We start from the raw sequence: 25885 nt of genomic DNA, 5'->3' as shown, positions 1-25885 counted from the left end.
TAATGATAGTAACAGCAACAGACTGAGTTATTGCAGGTGAGAAAAAGCGAGAGCCATGGCCTACATTTGCTGCATTTTTGGTCTGATGAGACTACTGTCTGTGGAGATATTGATGCATTTTGAGATGAATCTCTGCATGGTTATTGAACTTCAACAACATGCAATAAGATGGTTGATTAAAGAAGCTCTTGACTAATTGGCTAGGCTGTGATATTACACTACGTGTAGGAAAAGGTCAAACACACCACCAGATAACAAAAGCCTAGAAATGCACAGAGCTCTGACTGTGCCTGTTTTTTTTTAATTGCCTCAATTTAGCTTGAAGGTATTAAGGCACCAGTATACTCCCTCAGAACTGTGAATATAATGATCGAACACCTTCTGAGACCCCCTAACTCCTCTCCGACATCAGATTTGTATAATTTTTCATCATCAGACGTCCAACCAAGGCTGCATAATAACTCAAAATATTATCAAAAGCACATCGTGGCTAAGTGTTCAAATCACAGGAGCTGCATTTTTTTTTTTGATAAAGGTAAAATGTGTCACAACAAACTATTATAAATGAAGCATTGTGGTGCTACAGAGATTCCCTGGCCTATGAATTATACAGTCCAGACCTAAGGAAACATGTTTGTTTTGGTTCAGCATTTTAAAAATATTGTTCAGTAAAAAAATAGAATAGAAATTACCACTGGCACTAAAATCGTGACTGATATTTCAGTCTCTGTTAAAATAGTAACAATTTGGTTACACTGATTTCATGCTATAAATGGCAAGCCGCACTTCTCTCTCAAGCTTTGTTTCTTATTTCTTCCTCTGTCACTATAAATACCTTCTAGAAGCGACTGCCTAAAAATGAGCATCATTACCCCAACGTTTGAGCAATATCACCTCTATGTGACGTCAGGCTTTTCACCCCACCCTCCAGCAAACCACATCTTTTCTTGAGGATAAACCCGTTCCTTAGTAAAAACCGAGCAAGCTGGCATCTATAAGTCAGTCCAGTTGGTAGACTGTGGGGATCAGCCCTTTGTATCGAATTTGAACTAAACAACATTTCTCCACTCCCCCACTCTGTGATCAACTACCACAACTAGTGCACAGCTTGCCTTTCACTTCAGATTTATTCATAAGCCATTTTTTGAGTTGTTTCCTGCTTGGTGAATCTCTCTGGACCTGCCTGTCCAGCTCCAGCTGCCTGGCCCTTGTAGCAAGCTTTCGTAGAAATACCCCCCGTGCCCCTACTGCTGTTGGCTGAGGCTTATATTTATTATTATAGGAATGAGGTACGTTTGTTGTCTTTGTTTAGCCCTTTGTGACACGTGTAATTTTGTTTCTTTGTTAATTGACTGACAGCTAGATAAACCCTTTGACTTGTGCAAGCACCGGAGGGTGTAAAGACAACGTGGTCCTGAGGGCAGGGATGGCCTCCTGATGTCAGGCACAGCGCCCGTAGTTAAGTGCGTTTCTGCAGAGAAACTGTTTAGAGCAGCCCAGTAGGGTTATGTGTATCACTTGCGTGCAGCTGGAGGAGAGAAGAGAGTTTTGACTGGCTATGTTTAGCTATTACAAATATCTCAGCCACTCGCATTCCTGCTGTCGGGATTCTGCCTTGGCCCCGCCTGTTGCTGTAGTTAATGCACCTGTGCGTCAAAAGCAGTTTCTGGCAGACGCAGCACCTTTTGAATACATTCAGAAACTCCTGGACTTCTTGAGAAATTAGCTAAATTTCTTTCTTTCTCAAACTTTCAAACTTATGTTGGTCTGATTTACCTTCCCATCTTTCCTGCTTCTGCACATTTAATTCCTCCTGTGTGGCTATTCTCTGTTAAGTAGAGGTTAATTATAATGGCAATGACAGAAATAAAATCAAACATTGACTGTGGGAGCATGGTTAAAGCATTCTCGACACAATAAGTGGTCGTTTAGGTGCAGGAAATTGGGTTAACATGGTTGAGAATGTTCTCAGCTCGAGAAAGTATCTGATAGTGCAGCCAAAAATCCTGCTTGTATAGAACTCAGAGCTATTAATGCAAGAGGGTGTTTAATTGCATCAGACCTTTTACAGTTAAGCGCCACCTAAAGTCTATTGGTAAAGTACGTGTTGGTGCCCGTGCCAAGTTGTAAAGTCTACATGAGGCCCACTTACGTCGACTCCCAGTTTTTCATCTTTCTGATGTGAGAGCTGCCGAGTTCAAAAACTGCTTTACATCATTTATGGACTGCTGGCAGGTTAGCCATTTTCATAATACATACATGTACAAGAATTTGGCTTAAAGTGGGCATAAATTGTTCTCTCAATGGAAAGAATGGAAAGGGTTTCATATAGTGGTAAATGTCAGGCATGTTGGATGCCTTGAGTGATTAGTGTACCAATTCTTACTCGAGCTTTTTTTTTCTCTCTGCTGACCCTTCGCTTTGTTTAGCAGTCAGCTGAAGCCAAGACTTCCAGCTTAGAGCTTGTTTTACATTAGCAGCACATTTGCAGACCCTTTGTTGAATAAAAGGCACAGAAGTGCTGTTTAGAATCAAGACAGCAGATTATCAGGCTCTCATTGAGCCTGGATCTGCTGAGATTCTGCGGTCCAAAGCAGGGTGGTCCAATCCTGTTTCTGTTCCCAAAACTGAAACTTAATGGTGGGCTGTGGGCCAAAAGAAAGCAGCTGCTTGATTGAATCTTTGGATGCATAAAAAGCAGAATCTTTACTTTATCTCATACAATCATACATTGTGGTCAACAAACATAAAGACCAACTCCAGATCAAGGTTCCAGAAAGAGCGGAAGTGAGCCGGCTCGGTCTCTAGTCTCTAGTGCGCCTGCTCTATAGGCCCCACAAAGCAAAAGATTCAGGTAATTTTATACCCAGGAGGTGAAGCGTTTTTAGCTTCATGTGTCGCTGAGCAGCTTTCATAGGAATGAATGGTACTCAACACTGTATCCAGGTTTGAATGTAATGGCCTTGCTCCAGATCTGAGCCAGTACCTTGGTCAAGGGCATTGACCTAATATATGTGTGTTTAATGGTGGGGGAAATGGGAGCAAACTCTGAACAGAAGGGCAGCGGTGCTAACCACTGTGTCACCGTGTTAGAAAGTGAAGTAGAATGATCCCAAGTTTCCTAAATTGACTGACTCTCAGCACAAATTGTCTCTCTGCCTGACATGCTCAGATAATGAAAAATAATAATTAGGGAGCCATTTGAGAAACATTTGGTGGCCTCATGGTGGGCCAATTTTGGTTCATAGGCCCTACTTTACTACTACCCTACTTTATGCAGCCCTGGTCTAAAGTCTGGAGCTTATCCTCCGACAAGGACAGACACCTCCATTATTACATCTGAACAAACACACACGCTATGATGCCAAATGCCCAAATTCCTTCCTAAATGTCACCCTGCCCCACACATTTTTCTCTTGGAGGAGAAAAAAAAGTTGAGTGGGGTAATTTACCTCTTTCTCTCTGAGCATCTGCCCACCCAGCGTCACTGGCTTTCTCTCTTCCCTCTGCAGTAAAGTGATAGGCTTAACCATACACTCCATAAGGATGACAATAGCCCAGGTCCATTTACCTACGATGATTAGTGCCGGCTCAGGACACACACACACACACACACACACACACACACACACACACACACACACACACACACACACAGAGCTCAACAGGATTGGAGATGGACCGGACCACCCCAGAGCCATTGCTGGCGGGGATTACTTGGGTAACCCAGAATGCACTGGGTTCCATTGGGAGTGTTAGTACTGTCATCTGACCTGCAGCTCCACCGACCTGTTTCCCAGTTGACAGTCGGAAGTGCTCCTCTTACATGCGTTTGAATAAAAATTACACACACTTTCTACATGCTCCACAGATTTTTTTAAACTTAAATAGTTAACTGTGATAAACTACAGCATTAACAGGGAAATGAAAACAAATTCCCAAGTCTGGACTTGTTGTTTAGCAGGGATTTATCAGATGCGGTTAGCAACCTTTTTCACTGTATGACAGTTTCTGTTTATGCCAGCAAACGGGCAAGAAGCTGCCAGCTCTTGTTGTGGTCTTGTGCCTATTGGCTGTAGCTGTAACTGACTTAAAAATAATCCAGCTCAGTCTGCTTGATTAGGAATCCACTGCAGGTTGTGCAAAAGTATTGCAGGAATTAGTTTGACATTTTCAAACAATGGTAACTTCTGATTCAGTGATGCAAAAGTCTGGTTTTGTTTGTTTTTGTGTTATAGTTCGGGTTGCATAATATGTTTCAGCATGGATATCACAATGTGTGCATGCGCAATAGGTTGAAAACATGGCTAACCTAGTCTGTTGCAGGCCACATTGCGGGTGTTGTGATGGCTCAAAAACTGACATCCATAGAAAGGTATGGTCTCATTTTGAAATGGATAGTCTGCAAACTAACTGTGTTAAGATCCACTTAAATTAGATGCTATTTGAGCCGAGATGATTTAATCCCCCATTTTTGACTGGCAGGAGTTTGGAGGGTAATCAAGTGACATTCAAGTAAGTCACAAAGGTTAACCTTAAAAGTTAAATAAGTAACTGTAAAAATTTTGACCAGCGACTAGACGAGGAGCTGATTGTGGAAATACACACATCAAAAAGGCAAAATAGAGCTAATGAAGCCATCTGGTGAAGATTTTGTGTTTTTTCATATTGCAATACATATGGCGAGAAAAAGAACAGTGATGAAAATGTGTTCATGGATCATCTTTTATGGGAACTGTTAGTGACAAACCAACTTGCCCAAATTAACATCTGAGTGGACACTGGGCAATCCTCATCGTCACCACTGGGTCAGATTTGGCCTTTGTCATACCCTGTAGTCGTAACCATGTTGCATCTATACCACTGCCAATGTAAGTGCCTGTGCTGGCATCTTCTATGGCCTTTATTTGACCGTGTGCTCACCTATTTTGGCAGAACAAACCACAGTGGATGCCTTTTATCTGAGTCAGGCCAACAAGCTCTTCTGTGCTTTTATGTCCTAATTAGAGAGCAAAGCCGCGGTCGAATTGCTGGCTGTGCCGCTGCTTCAAAATGTCTGGTTGTTCAGGGGTGGCCTGGTTTTGTCCTGATTAAGTGTGATGGCTGGGAAACATAAACATGTGTCATTGAGGAGCACAATCAGGTCCAGGGCCCAAGTGTTGCAGGTTGATGGGTGTGAAACTTGGTGGCTCTGTCTGCTCCTACCTGTTTCAGCCACCTTATCTGTCACTGTCTGCATTTGTTAGGCCTAAAAATAGGTTCTTGTGCAGTTTTCTTGCGGCGCACTTCTCCCCCCACCCGTCTTAGGGATCCAGTTTCACTCCATCTGGTCTGGTGTTTATTTTCTGTTTATTCAATACAGATCTGCAATCACTGCTTAATTTCATAGTTTGGTCTTTCTGTTTTTGTCTGTTTCTGTCCGCCTTAATACCAGTGACATCTATGATTAATTTTGTTTGCAACCTCACACTCATTGTCGGTGTTCAAAGTGAGGCAGGGGAGAAGAGCAGAGCCCCCCTGTGAATTGGCCCGTGTGGAGACTAATGATGCAACTTCTGCATGACGTTGTTTCCAGATCGCAGAGTTCCAGTTTAATGTAAAGCGAAGTCGAGACAAAGAAAAGCAAACGTGCTGCAGAGAGAGTAATTTAAACCATGTTTGTGTGAGCAGAGCCTGGCCCAGCTCTCTTAATTTTACTCAGGTATTGTTTTCAATAACAATGTAGTCATGGAAACCAGAGTCCTAAAAAAAAAAACCCTTTTATCATGTATTTATGTTTGTTAGATTTTTAACACGTTTTTTTAATCCTTTTACAGGCACATCCAAGTTTTTCTTTCTTCTTAAATCCGAGTGTTAGAAGAACTTAGATCTTAGGTCAGTTGACTTGTTTTTATCGTTTGCTGCAGCAACAATGCAGGTGCACATGTGCGAACTGGTGCAGCCTTTTTCTGATAGGAATACAAAACTGCTAACTGCAGGCCAGATAAAGTACCCCATCACTCTTAAAAACATGTAAATATCTCATTTCTGTGCAGACCTCCTGCCGCTGAAGTTGTTTTGTGAAGGCAGACAAACCATTAAACTCAATGTTAGTGTTACATGTTGCATTAGTGAGTGACGTTCTCAGCTCACAGAACATTTTATGAAGAAACACTGTTTTGGTTCAGCAAGGATCTACCTATGTTCATGAGTGTTCTTGCTTCTTGCTCTGCAGTGTGTGTGAAACCTTTTTTATCAAGGATGTGCTCGCAGTTTTAAGTCTCTTACTACAACAACGGGGTGCTAATATGAACATTAAAAAAGGTTTTTCTGTTTAAAATGTTTAATTTATACCACAGAATTCATACATTCAGTAGTTTAGTAAATAAACGTCTTAGTCTTCGTGGATTATCCATATGTAAATAAGAACCAACCCGATGATTTACGTTAGTTGCAGCCCTAATATGTGCTGTCAGTCTTAATATACAGTAATCTCTATTACTCAGGTGGCCTCCTTCACCTCTTCCAGAGCCTCCTTCCCTTCCAATGTTTGCTTTTATAACACCGTGACGCTCTCTTTTTGTCATCTTCCCTGCTGTAGGATCCCTTCCTGGCTGAGATGCTGCAGAACAATAAGGACCAGATCGCATGTTACCATGAACATGACTCTTTGTTGGACCACAAGGAGGAGGAGGCCCTGAGCGAGGAGGATCGCAAGGCTGCCTGGGCCGAGTATGAAGCAGAGAAAAAGGTAAGCAAGGAGGAAAAAAGCGCACACAACGCATGCATACCCACCAGTTCCAAAAACAAAGACGCGCACACACAGCACTTAGGCCTTGCATCCATCATTCTCCAAACCATTGACATCAAAGTGCAAGGTGAGTTAAGAGAGGCCCCTTTTTTTTGCGAGGATGTGTGAGTTTGTGTTGGATCTGTACAATCCTTTCATCACTCAGACTAAGCAGATGACACCCCCCCCCCCCTCTCCCCTCCCCCCTCCCCAGTGATTGTGATGTGATTGTCATATTGGCCCACCATCAGGCAAGTGACCTGCTGTACAAATCACTGAGAGGTTGTCCAAGCAGTGTCGGTGCTACTTACTGTAAGTGCGTAGGTCCACAGAGGGTTAGGAACTCCTCCTCTGTCTGTCTTACGCTTTTCTCTCTCCCCGTTGTGCCCTCCTCTTTCCTCTCTTTCTTGCGGGACAAATCAATGGGCAATTAGCGTGGTTTATTTGGAGAAGTGTATTTGGAAGGGTTGATGTCCTAAGAGAGCAGGAGCAGGTCTCCTCTCCCCCCTGTGTAATCCTAGATTCTAATTCACTCTAATGATTATTTTTCCAACACACTCTCCCTCCTCTGCCCTCTGTGTGCCTTTAAGCGGCTTTTCCCTCAGAGCTCCCCTGCTTTTCAAGAGAACAGAGGGTTCCCAGTGGCAGGAAAAACAGTGGTCCTGAAGTTGAATGTGAGGATTTCATTTCTGCAATCTGTCATACACTAAAGATGCACAAGTAGGCACTTTCAGCCACGAGAGGCTGTTCAGTATCATGTTGTATACTCAGAGCTTTGTAAGGGAAACAACTGGAAGGTAACCTGGCCTCTGCTAATGTCTTCACAACTTAAGGGTTGGCCGGTGGTGGCCAGGAAAAGCTATGTGTATGAATATCAGATTTGCAACTCAGGAAATGGGAAAAACTAAGAGAACATGATCAGGCGCCCAAAACCAAACTGAACCCAGGAGCCCTCGGTCTCACTGGGATTACTTCAGCTCGGTGCGGAGCTCAGAGAGGCTCATGTCATAAATTTAGATTTCAGACGCTGACTTTTGGAAAGTCTAGTCTAGAATCTGTGTCTGTCTGTCTGAAGATGTATGAAGTCTGCAGAACATCTGAGGAGGCAGTTGAAGTCCAAGAGTGGCTGCTTGTTAACAGCAGACCCAAAAAGTGAAGAGTGTGTTGTGGTTTTGCAGTTGTTTTGAGGTTTTGTACTGTTTAGGCCTGCACACCTGTCTATGACCAGGTCCAAAGACCCCCACTGGCCCCTAACACACACACAGACACACACACACACACACACACACCCACACCCCTACATACCGGATGGCCAGATTACAGGGCACGGGAAAACCATCTGCAGCAGGGGCTCAATTACACACAAACATCGGCATCCTGCTGGCCTTTACTGGGACAAGACTGTTTACTTCAGGTCACACACACGCACACACACACACGAGGAGCCAGCTGATGTCAGGCAGCTTGTTCTGCCTGCCGAGTGTAACAGCTTCTATGTGTGAAGAATTGAAAGGTTTATTGTCTGAACATTAAGTGATCTGTGGTCTCTGGTCACAGCGATGGCACCCCATTATCCTGCGGTTGCTCTTAATACAAGAGCTGTTGATTAATCAATTAGAGCTGTCGATTAATCAATTTGACGATCGCAAGAAAATTAGTTGCCAACTATTTTGATAATCGATGGATGGTGTAATTTTTTAAGCCAGGATGTTACAAAAAAAAAGGCTGTTTCGAGCTTTTTGAAATTAGGCAAATTGAAGATGTCACTTTTGGCTCTGGGAAATTGATTACTCGATTAATCAATAATGAAAGTAATCATGAGCCAGCCTAAATGATGTTTACGAACCCTGCTCTTCTGTTGGATGCCTCCTCACTTTCCCCCTCTTTTATCATTCAGGGTCTGTCCATGAGGACAAACTACCAGTCATCATACGCCCAGATGGACATGGGCTCCACCAGCTACTTCTCCTACAATGTGGCGGCTTTGGCCTCCATGACCAACCAGCAGCTGGAGGTAAGTAATGAGCTCCACATGCCCCTCTCCTGCCTCTCACTCCTCCTCCCCCCTCACTCTCTTCCCCCCACGGCATGGCGCCCCACATTCCTCAGACCCCACTGCTAATTGTGACAACAGTCTAGTAGCCAACGTGCCCAGCTCTGCCCCGCTCCTCCACCCGACAGTTCGTAATACTCCATGTCTGGGGCAGCAGCTATTTATACACAATGGCACATCTGACTGAGGGAAAGGACAGAAGGTGCAAGAGTCAGCTTGTGTTTTCCAATAAGTCAAATGAGTGTAAAAATACTGTGTGGCATTTGACAAATGCTGTTGTTGCAGCTGTGTCTTTGAATGACTCTTATAAACTTGTAATAGTGATTCAATAACTCATTTCTTGTTTTCATTGTTTCCTGTTTTCCATCTCCTTTATTTGTGTTCAGGACCTTGTAAACCAGGGACGACAGAAAGTCATAGAAGCAACAAATGCATTGAAGACTTTGGCACGGGAGACACTGGAGGATACTATCGCCAGAGTGGTGAGTGTCTAAAGTAGTGACATAGTAGTGTCAATGGTCGGGGTCAGTATGTGTAAGCTCTCACGTTTCTCCCCACAGTGGAAGGATAACCCATCATTCACAGAGAGTCAGGTCCAGTCGATGGCTCTGGGTCGACAGGCCAGCGTGGAGCTGGAGCTCAAGCGCAGGGAAGTCGTGTACAGGGAAGTCCTCACCAGCCAGCAGACGGTAAGATCTGCTCTCTGTACAAGAGCTGAAACGCAAGATCTGCTGTCAGCTTTTAACGATTGTAGCAGGTAGAACTTATCATATCAGATAAAACCGTATTGACAAAAACAGTTATCACAATATGTTTCGCTGGCAGTATTTTATTGATTGGACTAGGGCTGGGCAATCTATCCATATTACATTGTTACTGTGATATGAAACTATATATTGTCTTTGATGTTAGATGTTGTTACGTCATGATACGGCATAAGTGTTGCCTTTCCTTATTTTAAAGACTGTCCCACTTGTTCTAATACTTGCCTTTACCCACTTAGTCATTTTATCCACATTACAGATAATTATTTATCAAAAATTCCATCGTGTTAATATTTTGTGACGTATCGATAGTCATTCCTTCAATATTATCTCGATATCGAGGTATTTGGTCCAAAATAAAGGAGAGATATGTGATTTCATCACTCAGTCCTAGCATTTCTGCAATGTTTTTGAGCTTTAAAAATATCAACATATATAATTTGTATTTTGATAAAGCCTAAAATATCATGATTTTATATTAAGGCCATATCAGAGTCCTAAGTCAAAGCTTAATCTTGTCAACAAACAGGATTTTAGGCTCTTTTTGGGGTCAAGCACACCAATAATTTATCTCAGCACCTCTAAAAATGACAAGTAATTGTAAGTAATTTTCTTCCCTGCCCCCCTGAAAAACCAAAAAAATATTTATATTATTTACCTCAGTATTTGCACTCATTTCAGTTCATTGTGAGTCTTTACTGCGTTTTACTGTCATTTACTGTCACACTAGTTTCTCTTCTCCGCTGTGTGTCTGCCGCGGCCATACACCTCACACACTGTGGAGGTATGTCTGGTTAGGTCTGTGGGCACGGCTTCTCACACAGAGCAGAGCGGACTGAAGCAGGTGAAGTGTAGAAAAGATAACTCGAGTTGATGACAACTTACTACGTCATGTCTTGTTACGTCCGTTTCTATTTTATTTGGAATTTGGAGACGGTAAAGACGTTGACTATGTCAAAGCACTTTTTCAGTTTAAAGCAACACAATGTAGAAATTGACATTTTGTGCGATTTGGTGCCCCCCACAGTCTCTGAGTGCAACACCACTGTGGTAAATACAAATCCCAGCTCTGTAACAAGTTGTTATGTAATGATTTTTGTTTGTAGTTAGCACCTACACTACATCTGACAACGTTATTTGTTGAAAACTTGTATCTTGAAGTAAGCATGTGTGTAACACTGTGATCCTGCCCTCGCACTGAGGTCACACGGTGCAGAAACAAGTGATAGGGGGGCGGAGTGACTCAGACAGAGACACCATTCACACTATTACAAGACACTGAACCATCAAAGTGATTTTGAAGCTGTTAGGTAGCTGCAGGTAAAAAAGTGACATAATGTTGCTTTAAAATGTGGCTCCAAAGAAGTGAATGTTTTTCCATAGATGGATATAGCCTACGATTTGTTTTCTCTACACCACAGTCAGGTTCAGGTGAGAGTGAGGCTTTGATGTTACCTGACTACATTACCCAGGAGGTTAGAGAGGAAGAGAGAAAGAGAAAGAGAGGGCAAGAGCAGGTGAGAGGTTGACAGGTAGTTAAGAATATATAGTTATAATGCCAAGTCAGTTACTGTTTTGGCCACATTCATTGCAGTAGACTCCAGAAAGATTTCACATAAATAAACAGTGTAAAATGTTTATTTACGTCATAAATACTCTGTTTGCTTTAATTATTGTCAGGTTGTATGTCATCCTCTAGCTGCATATAGTATGTTTGTGTGCGACTGTCGAAAAGAAAGACGAGGATGGAAGGGAGGAAGAACCAGATGAGAAACTAGATAGTGAAGATTGTTACTGTACAGTTACTGTTTAGCTGAGGGGGGAAGAACATTTCATTAAGTGAAAGCTGTAGCGTCATATATACACTTATAGTCTGGTTAATGACCAGCTGCATGTTACTGTGAGTTTTACAGTAACCAGGTCAATGCAGTGTGTTTAAAACTTTGAGGCAAAACATTCAAATTAAATGAGATTTCTTTTTCAATAGTTATATACAAAAGAAAAATTAAGATGCGTCTCTTAAATGAACGACTAATTGGTTTTCTTTTTTGAAAAATCAACATTTTTATTGCTTAAAGTGTGATATCTGTCACCGCGATATTTTAAATGTAACTATATTGTTGTTAGAGCAGCAACATTAAAGGTGCAATATGTAAGAATTCAAGTTTAAAACATCCAAGAATTAATTAAAATGATCAACAAAATGCAAATAAATTAGAGTTATGACGTTATTTCAAAGAAAGATTAAGATGCGTCTCTTAAATGAACGACTAATTGGTTTTCTTTTTTGAAAAATCAACATTTTTATTGCTTAAATTGTGATATCTGTCACTGCGATATTTTAAATGTAACTATATTGTTGTTAGAGCAGCAACATTAAAGGTCCAATATGTAATAATTCAAGTTTAAAACATTCAAGAATTAATTAATCCCATATCTCCCTTGAGATATCTCCTGAAGTTAGCAGGCTAACCAGTCAGCCCTTTATCATAATACCTCTCCTGGCTCTCAGTCCGGACTGCTAGCTGCATGGCTAACTGATCTAGCTGGCTAACGGCAGCCACAGTTAGCTGCATTTGGTGCTTACTCTGATGGTATGCTGCACCCTATTTGTTTTGAGTTTGAGAGGCAGCCAGTTCTTACATATTGCATCTTTAATATTTACAACAGCAAAATCAGTATAAACTCAATAATATCTCAGTGGAAACGGACCTAAACTGTCAATAAAAGTGAAGTTTAGAAAGAACAAACGCCACAGACATCAGTCGAGCTACCCGAGGAATTGTTTTAGCCCTCGTATAATGTTTTCTTTTCTATTCTCTTCATGTGCTTTGAAAAAACTACTATAGTACAACTATAGTAGTATTTTTATTGTTTTTTTTAACTGTTTTGCCGTCTGTGTCTTCCCAGCTGATGATGTTCGTGCAGAAGCTGATCACCAACAGGAAGGTGCAGGAGCAGCAGCTGGCCATGGCTAACCAGGCCAGCTACCTGAACCAGCTGGTGCAGAACAGCATGCTGGGAGGCAACCAGCTCAGCCAGATGGACCTGCTGGGACTTTACCAGCAGCTCCACGGCCTGGGTAAAAATCCCGGGCCCTCCAAGGGCCTGTAGGTCAGAGGGACTCTCCCTCAACCCCCACTCAGCTAGCCGGCTCCCAGTGGCCCAGTCCGAGCGAGGTCCAGTTTTCTGTAACAAACGTGCTGTGAGACCGCTCTGAGCTCAAAGCGAACTGGTGCACCAATCAGAGGGTGGAGTAGTTTTGAGACTAGGCTGCGGTCCACTGGGGCCTCAAGTGGGATAGACTCTCAGTTCTTTATTCTGTAGTTCACTGAGAGAAGGTGGATATAATGTATAAATGACTGTGTGAAAGGAGTCCATTAGGAGTTTCAACAGTAAAAAAAATGTATATACCGCCTTAATGTTATTCAAGTTCTATATCTTCATTTTTCATGTATTTAAAGACAAAAAGGTTCTACCCCCAATGCTTTTAAGCATTGTATTGTTCTCCCCTTAAAAGAGGGTTTCCTCATTATTTAAACTCAGTTTTTTATACTGTTTTAAATGCCGAACTAAACCAGAGTGGGACCAGTGTCGTTGGTGACAGGGCTCTATGATGTAAAGCTCTACTACATGATTATAAGCCCCAGTAGATTCCTTCACCAATATCTAGCAAAGCAGGCAGCTGGTGGTGCTGCAACGTCCTGCTCTTTTTGGGAGATGGAAGAAATTGATAAGTAGACAAAAACAGAAAGAAAAAAAAAAAAGTTAAAAAATATGGCCTTATATTCATTTCCTAAAAAAAAGCTCTGTAAAGTTCTGAGATTTGAGATTTGTTGAGAATCTTTTGTATTATGCTCTTAAGTGTTTACATTAGTTGTCGCTGAACATGGTAATGGAATGCTTGTGTTGTTCAAAACTGCCTGCCGGTTCCTAGGACCTTTTTGTAACATCTTTCTCATCGTCACGTGTTGTCTAGCATAGCACTGTGCGTCCTGTTCATTGTTTATGTTCCACTTGTGTTGATCCCAAGCTTTGGGTGAGTGACTGGGTCTCACAAAGCACAACCACATCAGCCGGGTGTCACAGGGCCCAAAGCCTTTCCCTTTACTCGTCTGTCAAAGTTTGAACTGTGTGTTTCATGCTGGATTTGATGGAGTAAAGAGTGGAAATGTTATAATCAGTCTGGCTGATCTGTGTTTTCTACTTTGTGAGAAATGCCTTCTGGACACTGTAGTCTCACCAGGCAGGCCCCCCCAGACTACCTGTATTCTACTTTGGCACATTTTTTGCTTCTAATGCTTAAACTGGTGTAGCTGTTAAACATGAGCAATATGTACATTTCTCATGAAGAGATGCCTGTTGTCTCTAGTTTGCTCCTGTGTTTGCACAAGGTGTATTTCATAAATGTAGAGAAACTTTTTGGCCCTCCTCTAAGAATGTTCTTACGTTAGCAAATACACCAACATGTTTTGCCATGAATCTGATCTGCTATTATCTTGATAAGTATTTAATATAACATTTAATAAAGTGACCAAAAGGATGAGCAACTCCTGTGTTTGAGTCATTTGTTTTTCAGGACTGAAATCATTTACTGAGCATTCCTTTGCACTGACTGCATTTATAAACGGGGATGTTTGTAGAAGATCAGCTCCTTTTGGCCACCTTCTTATTTTTGTATGTTTTAGACAAACTGAGTATTGTACACACGCATACTAACATATTTGAAGCCTGACCGATGTTGAATGCTTTGTGGCTTTGTGCCAAAACTGATATTTGAGAGTCTAAGAAATCTGTAAACAAGTATTTTGAGGGCATTTTATACCTTTTATTACACATTTGACAGATACACTGTTGCAGAGAGATGCAACAAACCTCCTTACCTAAACCAGAGATGCTGTGGGTCATGGTCAGTGCCTAAAGCCTCTGGGCCTCAGAACATGGAGTCAAGCAAGTAAACGTTAACTTAAATTTGGTTAAAGAATTGTGACCAAGATGTGTCCTGAGTAGGAAATAAGGACTTCAAATTAAACTCTGAAGAATTAATTATACAACATGGTTTAGAAATAAACTCATATATTTGGTATTTTTGAAATGCAGCACAGGCCTACACAAAGTAAAAGTAAAGATATTGTGTTGAAATAATACTTTGATAAAAGTGAAATCCGCCCATACGGGTAGTACACAAGTAAAAGTCTTAAAGTCTCCAATATTGAATATACATAAGTATCCAGATAAAAGTACATTACACATATTTACATTTATGTGTATACTGTACATGTGTTGACCAATTACCGGATCTGATATTTAGCTTTTCCTGATTCTTGGAGTCGATGTTTTTTCATTTGATTGCTGATAAAATAAATGTATCTGTAAAGTAACTAGTAACTAAAGTTATCAAAGAAATGTAGTTTAGTAAAAGAACAATATTTGCCTTCAAAATGTGGAGTGGAAGTATAAAGTAGCAGAAAATGGAAATACTCAAGTACAAGTAACTCAAAATTGTACTTAAGCACAGTACTTGAGTAAATGTACTTAGTTACATTCCATCACTGTTATTAAAAGTTACAACAACGATGTCATTCAGGTTCTCTACTGAGTCGTACAATCAGTTAACAGTAAACCGCTAATGCAGCAAAAGAGAGAAGAAATGTTCTGGTATCCCTGCCCACTTTATCCAATCAGGACAGAGAACTCCATAAAGAGGCGGCCCTGTCTGCTGGTGTCTCCTGTTCGATGGTATGTCCGCTCCACCTAATGTGGTGAAGTATCGAGGAGGGAGGGGTTTGCTAACTGCAAAACGGGCAGGAAGTTAGCTTAAACAACAACACTTACAGAAGCTTTAAAGGCACAGTTTGATTCTGTGAAATACACTTATTTGTTTTCTTGCTGAGAGATTGATGAGATGAGACTACTCTCATGTCTGTCTGGTAAATACAAAGATATAGCCATTAACTGGTTAGCCTAGCTTAGCATAAAGACCAAAAATGGGGAAACAGTTAGCCTGGCTCTGTCCAAATGTAACTGCATGTTCTATGTTTTCCAGCCTACCAACAGAGACTCCCCAAAGTCACTTCTGTAAGTCCCCGAAGAAGAACGGCACAACCCCCCTGTGAAACCACTTCTCGATTTTCTTAAGTTACAACGTGTTAATCAGTGAGCTTTATTTAAGGCTAGCTGTTTCCCCCTGCTTACTGTCTTTATGCTAAGCTAAGATAACCATCTCCTGGCTCTAGCTTCATGTTTACATTACGGATACGAGAGTAGTATCAATCTTCTAATTCTTACCAAGAAAGCTGAGGGTATTTACAGAAAGTTTCACACAGCTGACACATCCTGATGCAGCGTCCCTGTATTTCACACCCACAACACTAAGTGCCTTTTGTCCCACTCTCTTCTCCCTTCAATCTTTCATCTATTTTTCCCTCTCCCGGTATTGTTTTCATTTCTCAGTCTGCCAGGGTTTTCCCCTGCATGTCTTTGACTTTTCCATTCCCTTCCCCCAGGGGAGCTTGCTCTCACAGCTTACAGATATCTGCCAGTGGAGAAACATTACAACTATTGCAGATGTTGAAATGTTGATCCCATCCCCTCTCAGCCCCAGATTACCACCACTCCAGGTTCGCGGCACATCCCTGCTGGTTCTGTGTGCAGCAGGCAGCTGTTTCTGTCCATTGAAAAGGCGGCCTGCTGCAGACTCCACTGCCGTGGAGTCTGTGAGGCCCCCGCAATGAACAACCAATCACTGCCCTAAATCCATGCTGATGTGTAAAGCCAATTAGGAGTCGGGATCCAGTTGCATAAGGAATCTGATTTTGTACGGTGGATGTAGGCTGACTAAGACTTTGTGGAGACAGAGAGGTTCTGTGCACATTACTTGGTAAAGGGTTTATGAGGGCAAATTAGCATGGAAGAGTATTGGTGCTCTCCTCTGGGAAAAAAAATCTGCTGTATCTTTTTACCTCATTTTCTCTCCGTCTTTTGGACAGCAGGACAAAATGCCACGTGGTTGCTGATTTTAAAGTGAGTTAGATTTGAGCTATTGAGATATTTTAAAGAGATAGTTCACCACCAATTTAAAAATCCATATCTTCCCTCTTACCAAACTACACCCGCCAGCCCTATCACCGTGCAGACGGGAGCGTACATTTTAAATTGCTTGAATTAAATTAAGTTGCTTTTCTGAGATTAAATAAAATTTTACAAATATGAAACATCCAAGAGTCATAATCGACCTTGTTGGCAGTTCCAGGTATCCTGTCAGAAGCTCTTAAAGTGGCGGTCTGTGGGGGAAATGATTTTTAGGCTGCAGGGGAATTTTTTCACAGTGATACTGCGAGTCTTTTGTAAGCAACATGAACAAAACAAACCGAGAAAACCGAGAAGTATTTCAACTCAGGTAGGGATGAAAAAGCACTAAGATAACTATGGACGTGTACTGTAGAGTCAACGTAATGTCAACATCGTGGCGAAGGTCAAGTGGGGATCACCAACACCATTTGAATTCATCCGCTCGTGTCCGTGAATGACAAAACAACACTTTATTTTTTGGGATATTTCTCTCGACCAAATTGTCGGGGGGACTGGACGCTGCCAACATGACTGAAAACAAAAGGAAAGAAATGCAACATTGCACATAGATTCTATATCTGGTTTTAATTGGTACATCACATTTTATCCAAGCAAAAATAGTCTCTCACAATGAGTTCTCGATAGCAAGACAATTTTATTGTCACGTTCATTGCAGTTGTTTGTTTTTTTTGTTTGTTTCTTTGTTTTTTGGTGTATTTTCAGTAGAATCTACAGTCCAGATAACTTCAAGTTCATTACAAAATAAAGTCTTTGCAATAAATAAATATATAGATTTATATTTATACTTTATATGTAGAAAATAAATATATTGTACATCTCATAAATAGGATCACCCATATGTACACCTCAGCTGCTTGCGTTTTTAATAATGTTCCTGACGCTCTGAACATTACAAGTCACCAACCTTTAAAAAATAACCCATCACTTATTCTTTACAACCACAGTCAGAGAAGTGCTTCTGTCCCGAGCTTGATCGCTTGTTTAGCATACAATTCCTACAAGACGCTGCTTGATATTTTTATTAAAATGTGATGAATGAGATCTTTACTCTGACTCTGATGATATGGGACAACAAGCGAGCTTACAGCTGGGACTGGGGGTGTGCAGTAAGTGCTCTTTTCATGTATCACACATTCATCTTAGAGATTTTATTACCCCTCTTTCATCTCAATAAAACTCCAGTTCTGCCTCACAGACATTCTCCTTACAGACTCTTTAGTACCTGACTATCCAAACCTGCCACTTAACATGCATGTAGCACATGTAGTTTGTGTGTTTCTGACCCTTCTTCTGCTATCTGTCTCTGCATATGTGGAATGTGCCCTTTCTTGCATTTACCATGACTGTTTATAGTGCATGACAAATGCACAATGTGACATCTGCAGTGCTTTCTGTCATTTGATGCTCCTAAAAGTCTCTTCTCGGTGTCCTCATAGCGATAAATATTTTCTTTTGTCCACTCCGGCTCCAATGGCAAGAGCCACGACTCCACCTGTCGTTGCACGTTGCTTCAGTATCTATGGTTCGAGTTTACCTCTCACAAAGTGGTTATTGGGAAAACATGGCACCTGATTGGATCATCCACAGCTGGGCGGTCATTAAGGCCTCTTCCGCCCATGTCCGCAGTGGTTTTACAAGATCGCTTTGCCTCCACTGCAGAGGCAAAGAGGTCCAGGAACACGCACAATGTTTATGTCAGTGCTGCTGTAACATTCTCAGCAGTGGGCTGAGGTGCAAACACAGTGACCTCAGGAGGAGTTGAGGGTGAATAGTTCTGTACCCGGTCCAAAATATCCACAACACCCCCTCCGTCCTCTTCTTGTATTCCTGTTCCTCCGATCGTAACCAGTTCTCCCAGATTAAGCACTGGTCACCTATACTGGAATAAGTCCCTGTACGCCTGAGGGATCTTTTCAATCTCCACCGGCCTGGGTAAGAAGTGGGTGAGTTTCTGGTGTTTTTTAGTCCTGTTGCCCTCTCTGGGCGAGCCGTCCTTGTTTAAGGCCACGTAGTAGAAGCGCCCCGTGTCTGTGTGCTTGTACAGAGTTGAAGCGTAGGTGTTGTACCAGTTCTCCTCAAACTGCTCCCTGAACACACATTCTGCTGTCAGCTTCTTCTGCAAGAGAGAGAACAACACATTAGTCATGTCCTGCTCACAGGGTGTGACAACATGCGGGAAAAAAGAAAACCGCGTACAAACGAATGTAATTCACATGCGAAATTTTCATTTTCAAATGAAGAATGTTCATTCATTTGGAAAAAGCCCAAATGTCCAGTTCACATGAGACATTATTATATTCTCAGGTGTTAAGATTTTGGTTCACATGTGAAAAAATACTCAATTCACATAAAACTGTGATTTTCACACGTGAATTACATTCTTGTAACAAAAAAAACGTGAAAATGTGGAATTCTCGAGCGAAGGAGTGATTAAAAGTGTCAATTTTACTTCCACGTGAACATTTTTAATTTGCACGTCTCGTTTCTCTCATTTCACGTTTTAAAATGTTGTTCACATGTTAACGTAGCCATTCACGTGTTTGCATGTAAAAAAAACCAGACAGTTTCACATGTGAAATGACTTTCTTTTCATAACCCTAACCCTAACCCATGTGAAAAGGCAAACTTCCCTTGACAATGTCGTTTTGGTGAAAAAACAACGGCAGCAGAAGCGGCGGAGATTGAGCCTGATGATGTGCAGATTCCACTCTCCCTGCTGTTTATGCATTTCATGAACTATCCCGGGCTGCACTTGGAGGCTGAAATGAACCAGTAGAAACTCATTCGGGCAGGTGCTCATTATGACAAAAGGGGGGAAGTCATTACGAGCGGCTTTTCACTTTACGCCCCACACTCATTCCTCAGACCTGTTAACCTCTCGTTGTGCATGGAGAATCATGTCCCTCCCTGTGATGCAAGACGAACAGCGAGCAGGCGTACAATCTTCCCTCGCTCTCTCTCTCTCTCTCTCTCTCTCTCTCTCTCTCTCTCACACAGCAGCTCTCAGAGCCTCGGCCTTCACTGACAGCGCAGCATGAGCGATGGCTGTGGGTTCAGCAGGTGAGAGTGTGCTGGCTGAGTGAGTGTGTGAGAACAATAAGAGACATCAGGGTTAGAGCTGCTCTCCTGCCAGGACCAGTCAGTCGTGCAGCCGCTCTGAAAGAGGGCTGAACCTCAGTCGAGTCTGGGGTATCACCGAGGACCAGGGGGCTGAATATGCACCCTTGGACCCACTTTTTTTTTTTTGGCTCTGAGGATGTGGCTTCTCTGCACAGCAGCGATCAGTCAATCTCCTCCTTTAATAACACACGTTAAAGTGGGTGTTTGTGCAAGAGTCTCGGTTTTTATTCCAGCAGCAATTTTGTTGATTGGCTGTCAGGCACTGCTTGGCTGCGGCTGTGTGGTGAAGCTGTTGTCTGTAAACACAGCCCCGAGGGCACATGACTGGGCCAGCTCCATCCTAATACACACACACACACTCACACACACACACACACACACACACACACACACTGAAAACCTCATCGGATCAAAAGCTTGTCAAGGTCTGGTGGTTGTGGGACGGAAGCAAACTTCTACCTGTTCCCCTCCCCCCTGCACCTCCTGGCCTCAGACAGACGCGTCTACATCGCTCCCTCTGTCAGTCAGGTGACTCAGTCAGGTGTGCAATTACCCCCACCCCAACAAATCACCTGCCCCCCCCTCCACCCGAGGTCATAGCTCCAGGATGCCAGACTCTGATAGCACGCAGTAACAATATCTGCACTTTTCAACATAATGGCCATGCTTAAAAAGTAGCCTCTGTTCGAAAATGTTCAGAGCCGGGGGGGGAGTTCGAGCCCGGAGAGGCCCTCAGGTAATGCCCTGGGACACCTGATACAGGTAACCCTCACATACTTCCCCTTCATTGTCTTTATCTGTTCCCTTTCCTCTCTCGCTGTCTCCAGATAGCAACCGCACGTGAGACAAAGTCAGCCAGGATGAAAAGGATATTCTCTACATGTTACTGTGGAAAGGCAGCAGATATTTCTTCTATGTCTAACACTGCTGGCTCGTCCAGCTGTGCACAGAGAGGTCATCTCCACCGAATTCACCCACAGAGTGACTCCAAACGTTCCCGTCTCCACTTCGGGGAAAAATGTAAATATTTCTGCATATCTCAAAACTAAATGAAGAGGTTCGTTTGCTCTCTAAATCTGCTTTTCACGTGGAAAACAGGTCTTTTTTTCTTTTTCTTTGCAACTTCTGGCGTTGTTTCTCATCAAAAATTCATCGTCATTTACTGGATCTACTGTCCCAGCAGAACAGGGAAGCAAAGAGAGTGTGAGACCCTGCAAAAGAAACACACACTTGTTTTGTCTCACTGTGGTTTCCCCATCTGCCACGTACAGGAACCTTGATAACAGAGTGACTCTTAAAACTTACTTTTGAGAGTTCAGTGCGTTTCCCTGAGAATGGCTGGAAAACGCTGTATTCTGTAAAGCAAGTCATGTGTATCGACTGCCAGACTTGTTGTGAATGAGACCCTGGGCTGCATGGCGAGGGCGGGGTTGTGAATGAAAGAATGAAAGGAGGGTTTTTCTTTTCTTTTCTTTTTTTTTTTTTTGACTCACCGACCCATAGAGCTCTCCTTTCTCATTCATGCCGAGGTAGAGTCCAGCGTCCACCCCTCTGATGCTGACCAGACCCACTGCCAGACTGATGAACTCCAGGATGCCTGAGGTCAAACAATGCACACACAAACACACACACACACACACACACACACACACACACACACACACAATGCAAGAGAAATCCAGTCAGGGAAACCCACAAATACACACAGCGACAAGTGGACATGAAATATGCTCCAGTTAACTGATTTTGTGCCTTTCAAGTCTATTCTTCCCATGAACACGAGGCATCGTCTTGCATCACCAGACTCCATTTGAAAAACTGCTGTTTTAAGGCCAATAAATAACTTTTTTTTTTTCATTGATTACAGCAGAAAAGACAAATGGGTTTGGTGAGAAGAGGACCAGATGTTGATTTCTTTGATTTCCTCTTACACTTTTTTTTTATAGTCGGGTCTACAGAACATATTTCATTCACTCAATCAAAGTGGCTTGTGGCGTCTATAAATATGCTCATCCTGTCTTTAGAAGTTCCCAACTGGCTACTAATACAGACCGAGAAGTGACTTTTATGAAGCTGGGATGTGGGTTAGCAGTTGTTTAGTGGGCTGCTGACTCACAGGAAGCTACAGTAAAGTTGAACATGCACTTCAAAGGGCAGGGGAACAACCGGTGAAATTAAAAGCTATTGGCTGTTGTGATGCAGAGGTTAGTCAGAGAGGATCCAGCTGGCTGTGCCGACTGACTGACTGGCAGGCAGGCAGGCAGAGGCCAGTTTACAGCCACCTGGTCCCCATCTCATCGACCTCATCTGATGCCAGAGGATGACAGAGAACATCCCTCTAATTTTTTTTTTTTGCGGGGTGAACAGTGTGTTTCATATCCCTCTAATCAAAGCCACGTCCTCTCCCTGACAAAGACCTTAAAGCTGAGTGAAGCCAGGAACAAACACGCGGACCACCCATCCCTGTAAACCGGCTCGTTTTGGCTCCAATCTGAACATTTGTCGGTCATGCTTTAATTTCGGGTTATTCCGCGGGCCCGGCCTGCACCTGTGAGATGACTGCATGGACATGAGGCGCGACACATGTGCGTATCTGCCCTCTGACCTCATGTGTTTATCGTCTCTTCTTCTCCCGCGGAGCCGCACCTCGCTCCGTCCGCTTTCACGGGACCGAATCGGCAAAAGCGCCGGTGTGCGGTGCTTGTTTGCGGCTGAGCAGAGACACCTGCGCCCCCCACCCCCCTGCCCTCACTCCCACAGATAAAGGTGTGTGGCGCTGCTCTCCTGCGCGCCAGGTGACAGTGACGCACGGATGCGTATTCACGGGGGACGCGCGGCAGGAAAGAGCCTCTTAATTACACACCTCACCTCACACAGTGTGGAAAATGATCCAGATTGTACAAAATATATATACAACAAGGCAGTGGAAGTTATTAAAAACTGCAATTAAGTTTGTAATGTTGATAATTGCGTCACCAGAGGCGACGGTTCCGCTCTTTTCATTCAGACTTCTCTGTGCGTAAAAGGTAGTTAATTGTAAATCAAACTACAGGCAAATAACATGACAAAATCTTCAATATTTCGCATTTCTCATGGTATAAAAAGTTAAAAGTGGCAGGAAAAACCCCTCACCAAATCTGCTGTGGTCCTGTCTTGTCCCATGCACCGTCCCATTAGGGAATATCTCCAGCTGAAAGCCGGTTCTGCAGTAAAGCTGCCGCCGCCTCAGGATCCCTTTGAGGTGCCCGAAATCCGTCGGCGACCCCCGCTGCAGCCTCCCTTCAATCTGCCCCAGCCGCTCATTCAAGCCCACTGGAGACTCCGGCAGGGGCATATTCCCGAGTGCAGGAAAGCTTTGTAAATCCAAGTCGATTGTCCCCAGAAAACTCCCGACCTCTGCCATTGTGTGCACAGCTGTCAAATTAAGCGACGGCATTTAAAAACAGTCTACGGTGACTCAAGCAGGGTGAAAGAAGTTGTCACAAGTCCGGTCCATGCACGCACTAAGCGTACCCAGCGCGCCTCCCGAGTCACACGCGTCCCCTCACTTCTTTATTGATCGTCCTCTGCTGCAATCATCAGTTTGATATCTCTGTTTATCAGATGGAAAGACTCTTGTTATATACATACTCCCCACGCATTCTCACATTGGATATTCAAACACAAGCCACGCCTGGCTGGCATCCCTTCTTACGCGCATCAGTTCCCTTACTTTCAGTCCAACTTTTAACCGCTGATCTACAAGTTTCCGTCCCACAAAGCTCTGTCTACCTTCCGACCGAGCACATCCACCAGTCCACAGTTGTCCTCTCAGAGCTCTTGCGCTCCTGATCGCGGTCCGAGGCTGTCTGATGAAACCACATCGCCCATCCAGGGGCAGGGAACCGTGGCAGCAGTTAGTGGTGCATTAAAAACGCGACACAGATGCTGAGAGAAACATCACTGGTGTTTAAACGCAAATGGAAGCTGACACGAGTGCGAAAGGCTCTCATAAACTGTGACAACCACTCCATAATTTAGCCTGCTCTGACTGGATTTTGGTCACACACCATACTGCTCTGAGAGGGGGAGAAAAAACAGAAAAACCACAAAACATCGAGCGAGCGTTTCCCCCAACAAGATTATGAAAACAACCTGTGCGTAATCTCAGAGCAATCCACAAGTGTCAGTGCCAACCACTGCAGTTGGAGGTTTTCATGAGAGCATTTTCTCCACCTCCTCCTCGTTGGAAGCAGGTGCTTCCTCGCCCCTCTGCACAACGTTTGCAATGTGCTCCAACAAACCAGCAGCTTAACCACTTGTACTACTGGCAAGGAGGAGGAAAAAAAAAGAGAAAAATCCAAAAGCTGATGACGTGTGGATCAAATCTGACTGAGGGCAGAGACTGTATGAACTTTTGAAGTCATGCTTTGAGATGTGTGTGATTTTTTTTTGAAACATTAATCCCCTAAAATGTTGTTTTCCCAGTGTTGATCCAAATGAGCCGCCGCTTCTGCTTAGTAATTATGTAACTACATAAAAAGGAGAGGAAGCACCGCACACTGTGAGAAGAGAGATTTACAGGTATATATTTAACGACTTCACTGCCATAATTTCAACTTTTGCAACATTTTTTAAAAAGATGATCACACGGTTTGCGCGAAAAATCCTAATCTGAAAAGTAGCTACAGCTGTCAAATAAATATAGTCGAGTTAAAAGTCAAACATTTCCCCTCTGAATTACAGTGAAGTACCTCAAAAGGTTAGTTAAAGGATAAGTTCGCCCAAAAATGAAAATTCAGTCATTATCTACTCGCTCCAATGCCGATTGGGAAGTCGGGTGAAGTTTCTTAGTCCACAAGACATTCATGGTGCTTCACAGCGTCGGAGCACTCTCCCAAACAACTGAAGTAGGTGGGGACTTGTTTTAAAACTTACAAAAACAACTGAAAGAAAAAAGAAAATGGCTCCGTGCAGCTCGTCCAGCGTAATCCAGGTCTCCGGAGGCCCCGAGATCCCAAATAGGTTTGAAAAGATGTAATTTACACCATTTTTAAAGCAGAAATCTTCACCGTAGCTGCGCAAACCCCGTCTGGAGTGGCTGCACAAGCTTGACTTTGCGCTGACGGCGTAATTTAAGCCTGACAAGCTGTGAGGAGCCCTTTTATGTTTTCTCTCAGTTGTTTTTTTAACACTGTTTTGCTGCGAAGCCCCAGATTATTAATAAACCTCACTTGACCTTTTAATCAGCACGGCGGTGAGCAGGTAAGGACTGAATTTTCATCTTTGGGTGAACTCGGTGAAATGTCCTTAGTTACTCTCCACCACTGCCTGACACCCTCACGTCTCCGCCTCCTCCTGTCAGCTGAGGCCAAGCTACCTCCACCGATGTCGAACATTTTGATGTTTCAGGTGCTCGGTGAGCTGTGCCATCATGCACATGAAAGAGAGCACAGAGAAAGCCACAACAGGAATAATGAATAATAGGTGTAATTTATGATTGAATGGGGATTTTGCATCTCTTCTGTGCACATCGGGGCAACGGGTCCCAACTTGTGACTTCGCAGGAAGAAAAAAAAAAAAAGAAAAACGACGCAGCTGTTTCGTGGAGACTTTATTTCTGTGTGAGGAATCGTAATGAAAACAAACTCCAGGAGTGTTTTAATTAGTTCACTGTTCTTGAGATATCAGTGACAGCGGGACAGGGAGGGGAGGCATGATTACATCAATAACACCATTTAACTATTAGGCATGTTATTTTAGACCTCCTTCAAGCTGCTTTCGGAAAACCCCGTCCTGAGGGGGAGTTCTCACCTCAGAGCTGCTCATCTCAGGCAGCAGCAGCAGCAGCAGCAAGCAGCAGCCTCCCCTGTAGAGAGGTGGGATTTATGACAGGGCCTCGCTCCCATGAATGGTGACAAATAGTATGTTAAAATTACCCAAAGTATGTATGATTGTTTTGATGTCACTGTCGGGCTTTGATGAATTTCTTGGCTTCTTGTTTTTTGGCTAATTCATCAACTTCCGCGGTGGCGGTGCAATCTATTTTGAAGCAGATGTGAGTGGCTTTCAGTGGGATACAGTATGATTGACCCTCCAAAGCACGCA

At 43.1% G+C, this 25885-nt stretch overlaps 2 protein-coding genes across 9 annotated transcripts in view; one reads left to right on the top strand and one right to left on the bottom strand.

Moving 5' to 3' along the window:
* Window positions 1-14136, top strand: part of atrx (ATRX chromatin remodeler) — a 32384-nt gene extending 18248 nt beyond the window's left edge. For 3 of the 5 annotated variants that reach the window (XM_084352426.1, XM_084352425.1, XM_084352424.1), the window contains exons 30-35: window positions 6581-6730; window positions 8667-8783; window positions 9209-9304; window positions 9383-9511; window positions 11008-11103; window positions 12497-14136. In XM_084352426.1, the coding sequence (XP_084208552.1) occupies window positions 6581-6730; window positions 8667-8783; window positions 9209-9304; window positions 9383-9511; window positions 11008-11103; window positions 12497-12700 (792 nt within the window). In that variant the 3' untranslated portion in view covers window positions 12701-14136. The remainder of the gene's footprint in view (window positions 1-6580; window positions 6731-8666; window positions 8784-9208; window positions 9305-9382; window positions 9512-11007; window positions 11104-12496) is intronic. The other 2 variants (XM_084352428.1, XM_084352427.1) reach the window with 1 other exon arrangement.
* A 3152-nt stretch (window positions 14137-17288) lies between these two features.
* Window positions 17289-25661, bottom strand: fgf16 (fibroblast growth factor 16). Of its 4 annotated transcripts, none has more exons than XM_084353794.1 (5): window positions 25592-25661; window positions 25017-25201; window positions 22931-23212; window positions 21292-21395; window positions 17289-18794 (listed from the first exon to the last, which is right to left on the bottom strand). In XM_084353794.1, exons 3-5 carry the CDS (start codon window positions 23199-23201, stop codon window positions 18549-18551), a joined length of 621 nt encoding a protein of 206 aa, XP_084209920.1. In that variant the 5' UTR covers window positions 23202-23212; window positions 25017-25201; window positions 25592-25661; the 3' UTR covers window positions 17289-18548. The 4 variants fall into 4 exon arrangements, with proteins under 4 accessions (XP_084209920.1, XP_084209921.1, XP_084209918.1 ...); XM_084353795.1 differs by lacking the exons at window positions 25017-25201; window positions 25592-25661 and adding exons at window positions 23312-23390; window positions 23511-23574; XM_084353792.1 differs by lacking the exons at window positions 25017-25201; window positions 25592-25661 and adding an exon at window positions 23511-23574 and having other exon boundaries at window positions 22931-23390.
* Window positions 25662-25885: the final 224 nt, after the last annotated feature.

This window comes from Pagrus pagrus (genome assembly GCF_965226575.1).
Source record: "Pagrus pagrus genome assembly, chromosome: 5".
In the NCBI taxonomy this organism is placed as follows: Eukaryota; Metazoa; Chordata; class Actinopteri; order Spariformes; family Sparidae; genus Pagrus; species Pagrus pagrus.
Note: the sequence above shows the minus strand (reverse complement) of the source record. Positions and strands in the feature narration are given on the sequence as shown.

Coding starts and splice junctions, on each gene's coding strand:
- fgf16 (XM_084353792.1), bottom strand. CDS start 23,234: ATGCCGTCGCTTAATTTGACAGCTGTGCACACAATGGCAGAGGTCGGG. Junction 21,396..22,930: donor ACAGGACCACAGCAGATTTG/GTGAGGGGTTTT, acceptor GTTTGACCTCAG/GCATCCTGGAGTTCATCAGT. Junction 18,795..21,291: donor AAGGAGAGCTCTATGGGTCG/GTGAGTCAAAAA, acceptor TCTCTCTTGCAG/AAGAAGCTGACAGCAGAATG.